Here is a 5,053-nt window from a genome sequence, read left to right as displayed (position 1 = left end):
CTTGGAAATAATGAATAGCTGGCCAGTTTCTTCTTTAGATTTGTTCTCACCTTCCTTTGTGTTTCTGTAAATCCCCTTCTAGCAAGGCCTAGACTGTAGCCACATTAAGCTTCAGTGTGCTTTTGTAAGGAGGAAGGAAGTAGCATGGTTTCAGAGCTCCCCAGCACGTGTCAAAGCTACCCCAGGCCCCAGGGACAGGGGACCCCAACCTACAGCTTGCTACTTGCTATTTGGCTCTCTCCTAAGCAAGCAGGAGAGAGTTGTAGTTGGTGCTGATTCCCTGGATAAGTTCACAGCAACAGACTAGAGAGACGTTTTTTCTTCAAGAAGCTAGTAAGACTGCAGGAAGTAGATACAAAGGGATATCTCCTGGTAGAATTGAATTCTGCAAATTGAGGAGGGTAAATAGAAATACCGAAACACAACTAAGATCTCCCTGAAGCATCAGAAAATTCACCCTTACAAGAACAGTCTAATTTCTTCATCCACAAAGACCAGAGTCTTTTCAAACGTCGAGAGGGGGGTCCAATGTGAAGAATACTGGAAGGCCCGGTACTCAAGGGGATGGGAACCTAGGGCCCTCTCTGTTGGCATAGCCTCTCCGCCTGCACCTCAGCCCGCTGAAGGGGTGCTTCCCAAAGACAAAGCCAGCTGCCTTGGAACAACACCTGTCCGAGAGGGCGGGCGGGCGCGACTGCCAGACATCACGCTCCTGATCCTCTTAACTCGTTGAAAGAGACTGGTCAGCTAGCCATCCCACCTGTGCTTGAATTTCCAAACCCTCTCCACAGGCCCGGGCGGACTGTCAGCACAACAAATAAAGGCAGGTTCTTGGAGCTGAGCAAACAGAGGTGTCTTAGTCTCTGGGGACGCTGGTCTGGTGTGGTGTACCTGGGAGCCACCAGGAAGACCAGAGGGGCTCTTTGACTGCTTAGCACTTTCTCCTGGCCCCATTTCCGCTCTCCCTGGGAGTCTGAGCGGTTCCTGCTGTGCTGGGGGCGGAGGGGTTGGGGGGGAGACTAAGTCCTGCTGGAAAAGCATTCTGAATCTAGTCGAAAAACACCTCGCAGGACTACAGGTGCGTGCGACTCCAGTCCCAAACACACAGCCCCAAATCACTGCTCACCCTAGCCGCCTAGGAGCAGTGAGGGGAGTGCTTGTGGCTACTGCGATGGTCCAAAAAGGCAAATGGAGTGGAAGGAACGCGAGTGGAGTGGAAGCAAAGAGGAAAGGAGAACGGAAAAAAGAGAGAACTCAGAAAAATTTCAAGCTGCTTTGCTGTTGTTGTTTTATAAAGTTATGCCCACTTTGCACCATTTTCAACCTCCTCTGTGATTCTTTTAAAATTAACTTTTCTCTTGACTGTCCCTGAAACCGGAGGCCAACGTCAGGGTCTCAGCTTACTAAACTCAGCACCAGATTTAATCATCCAGTTTTCCAGATCATGTTGCCTTCTTGCAAGCAGGGCTGTGCTCTCCCAATATTTATGTGCATATAAATTCTATCTAGACAGGTGTAGTTGGTGTGTGTGTATACATGTGTGTATACATGTGTATACGTGTGCAAAATATGAGTACAAAGTTACACATATTAATATAAACGTATACTACAGGATAATATGGAAAAGTGGTTGGAGAATATAACTACTTAAAGCTATTTTTTTTTTTTCATAAGCTAACCTGAATTGTGTACCGGGAAAGGAGATACACTTTGACATTTAAAGACTGCGGTTCTAGTTCCTAAGTAGAAAGAAATTGTACCAGGAGAAAGATTGTTACTTTTTTCATTATTTTTTTTCCTCCAGCTGTGGTGGGAGGATGGTCTTTTCGGCCAGAGTATTCTGGAATGGAGCTCACTTGGGGTTAGCCAACCCAAGAGTGAGGGGTGAGTGTGCACGCACCGTGTAGACGCATCTCCAGGAAACCTGCCGGACTATTTCCAGTATCAGCTAAGTCCCAGACGCGGGGGTTCCTAGAGATGCCCCGTGGCCCAAAATTATAACTGACAGTCCCCCGTCTCCCCCGCTCCCCCCCCCCCGCCTCCCAACAGCTTTTGTTGGAGAATGAGCAACTTACTTAACACACTGGCTTCGTGGGAGCCATTGACTTTGCCATCCGGGTAGATCTGCAGATGGAAACCGATGCCCACTCTGCAGTACAGGCTGCCGGTCCGGCGCCCCGATGGGCTCCACTGGAAACTGCTGTGCTCCAAGCCGCTTCCTTGACTGCCCGGAGAAGCCTCGACTGGGGAAGAGGCAGAAGACGAGGAAGACGTCGCGCTACTTCTGCCCCGGCTGCCGCTGGCGTCTCCTGGGTTCCTAGGAGCAGCGGGTTGCCCTTCGGGAGTGAGACGCTTCTCCCCGTGAGCCCAAGCGCAGAGGATCAGGTGGCTGCAGAAGAGGAGGAAGAGCAAGGACAAGCTCATTCTTCCGGCCGCGGGGGTCCTAAGTGCATCTTGCAGGACTGGCTCCGGGCTCCGTAGCCCCCGCGCGGCTGCGTGCCTCTGGCGCTGCCTCCCTCGCCGCACTGGGTGGACATAGCCTCGGGGAAGGGAGAGGGAGAGGGGGAGAGAGAGAGAAAAGAGAGAGGCCACCCGAGCGGATCTAGGCGCTGGCACCGGGATATTTATAACGCCAGTGATCTCACTGCTCTGTGCACGCCTGCGAAGCTTCCCCTCACCCGCCGCTTTGTGTACTCACTGGCCGGTGCCGGGAGGGAACGCCGCGATCCCGGGGGCGGGGGTGTGAAGGAGGAGGGAGAAGCGATCCCCGGAGGTGGGAGGAGGTGTTTTGCCCTTAGAAGCAGCCCCCGGGACGTTGGCTGCGCCCTAGCACTAGCCACACACCCCCAGCGGTTCTCAGGAGCCACACGGTCACCTCACCACCAGCTCGGGATTCGGTTCCGCGTGCGCTGCTCTGCGCGCAAGGGGCACAGACTGATGAAAACATGGGCATGGGTTCCATCCTCTGTGGTCACATGTATCCCAGGCAATTCACTCTTTATCTGGCACCCGATTTCCAGGTTGCTAGCCCCTACCGCCTGGAACCACTTTATGAAAGGAACCAAAAACTGATTGGCAGCACAACTTGGGAAGGCTTTGGGGGTGACCCAGGTGGAATAGGGGAGTGTTTCTGGCTGTTGTTGATTTAATTAAAGAACTAAAGTGTACGCCTATTTCTCCTTCAGAAAGCCACCCTCAATCACTCCTCCAGGACTTTTGTGTTGGGACAGGTGAACTCCCTCGGAACACACACACACACCTCAAACTCAAGGCAGGGATGAAGTGAGTCTGTGATTCACTGTCTAGTTGTCCTCTCTGGCCCTATGATCCCCTTGTCTGGAGGAATTAGCCAACCACTCTCTTCAACTTCCACAGACTGAGGAGCGACCCCAATGAATGATTAATGACAGACCCCTGAATCTCAACCTCAGAGAAACCTGAGAAGAGAGAATTTCCCTGTGCGTAATGCCGCAACTGTTATTTATCTGAGAAATATACCTGACTTGCATTCTTGGAATATTTCTGTCTGAAAATATATTTGAGACTTTAAACTACTCCATTGGACACTTAAATGAAAAGTCAATGATACCGGCCAATAAGGTAACCCTGCCCCAGCCGTGCTAGATGTTAAAGATTGTCCATTACTGAGTGAGTATCTGCTTAAGATTTCCTATCTTAATAATGGAAACCTATAAAAACAGGTGTAGATTTGTTTTCAGACTTGTAAACCTTCCACGGACAGGAGGTCCACTGAAGACGGAAACAGCCAGCCACAGGAACAACACAGGGAAGCCATCAAAGGGAAGATAGGGACTGTCCAACACAAAGCAATGTCGCAGGAGGCTTGGGTGCCCTGTGAGCTCAGCAGCACACTCAGTGATGAGTTCTCTTGTTCTAGGTGCCTGCTGCATAGCTGCATATCCCTCACAGAACAGCCCTGAACATGGGGACTGAGAACAAGCCCAGGTTCCTTCCAGAAGGCTCACTTGCTCTTCCAGGGTGGATCAATTTAGCAGGCAGAGATACTGTGTGCCTGCTAAAGAGGAAGCTCTCCCTCCTACATGGTTTAAACCACTTTTGGTGTCTCCTGGTGACATCAGTGAAACCCCTGTGTGCCACACAACCCATTGCCTGTGGCTAATCTGACAATTTTTTTTTTCCCCGAAGCAAATACTATTCAGGTTACCCCCATCCTGGGGAGTCCATGGAAGGAACAGCTGGTAACTTCTCACTCAGGTGTCTGATCACCCCCTTTGTTGGTGGAGAGGGCTTGGACTCTGGGAGTTTTCTAGAACTGAAATTTAGCCTCTTGACAAATTACTCTTTGAGATCTGTCCGAACTGTGTCACTCTTGCCCCTGATAAGAGCCAAACTGAAGACCAAAGCCTTTTCTAAGGGTGACCTGGAAAGGCTAAGACTAGAAAGGTTTAGTCAGCCTCAGTTTGGGGCACCACCGCAAGAAGACCTTTTTCTGGTGTCCAAGAGTTTGGGTGGGACCCACTAAAGGAGACAGTGGATCTATTAAATTTGGCAAAGCAAGCTAACTTCACTCTGAGCAGGCAAAAAACAAAAAACAAAAACAAAAACAAAAAAACAAAACAAACAAACAAAAAAAAAACAAAAAAAAACCACTTATATGTGAGTTTAAAGCCGTGTCCCTGTTGGTGCATGTAAGCAGACAGAGTGAGTTGACTGTCATGAGTTCAGTATTTATAAAGGACTGTTAAACTGGTGTTAAGCTCACGTAAAAGGGGGGCAGGCATGTGGAGCTGCAAAAACTGAGGCAGAAGAATTGAGACAATAACAGGATGCCTTGTCACCTGCCAGTGAGCTGAGTGACCAACCCACCCCTCCACCCCCATTCAGCTAATACTCCACACACCAGTGCTGTGCATGCCTGTGGTGCTCACATCCTTTCTCACACATGGCTAGCTAGTCTCAGCCAAACCTGAGCTCACAGCGAATTCACTGCTGGAGGCAAAAATCTCTCATTTCCTTGTCTCAGCTGCTCCCAAAGTGAGTGCAATCCTACATCACATTTTCCTTGGTGGCT

The 5,053-nt window shown here is 50.1% G+C and overlaps 1 protein-coding gene across 2 annotated transcripts in view; it reads right to left on the bottom strand.

Moving 5' to 3' along the window:
- Nucleotides 1–2,574, bottom strand: part of Fgf5 (fibroblast growth factor 5) — a 20,536-nt gene extending 17,962 nt beyond the window's left edge. For both annotated transcript variants that reach the window (XM_051170765.1, XM_051170766.1), the window contains exon 1: nucleotides 2,076–2,574. In XM_051170765.1, the coding sequence (XP_051026722.1) occupies nucleotides 2,076–2,424 (349 nt within the window). In that variant the 5' untranslated portion in view covers nucleotides 2,425–2,574. The remainder of the gene's footprint in view (nucleotides 1–2,075) is intronic.
- Nucleotides 2,575–5,053: the final 2,479 nt, after the last annotated feature.

This window comes from Acomys russatus, chromosome 28 (assembly GCF_903995435.1).
Source record: "Acomys russatus chromosome 28, mAcoRus1.1, whole genome shotgun sequence".
NCBI lineage: Eukaryota > Metazoa > Chordata > Mammalia > Rodentia > Muridae > Acomys > Acomys russatus.
This window is presented reverse-complemented; position numbering and strand designations above follow the sequence as displayed.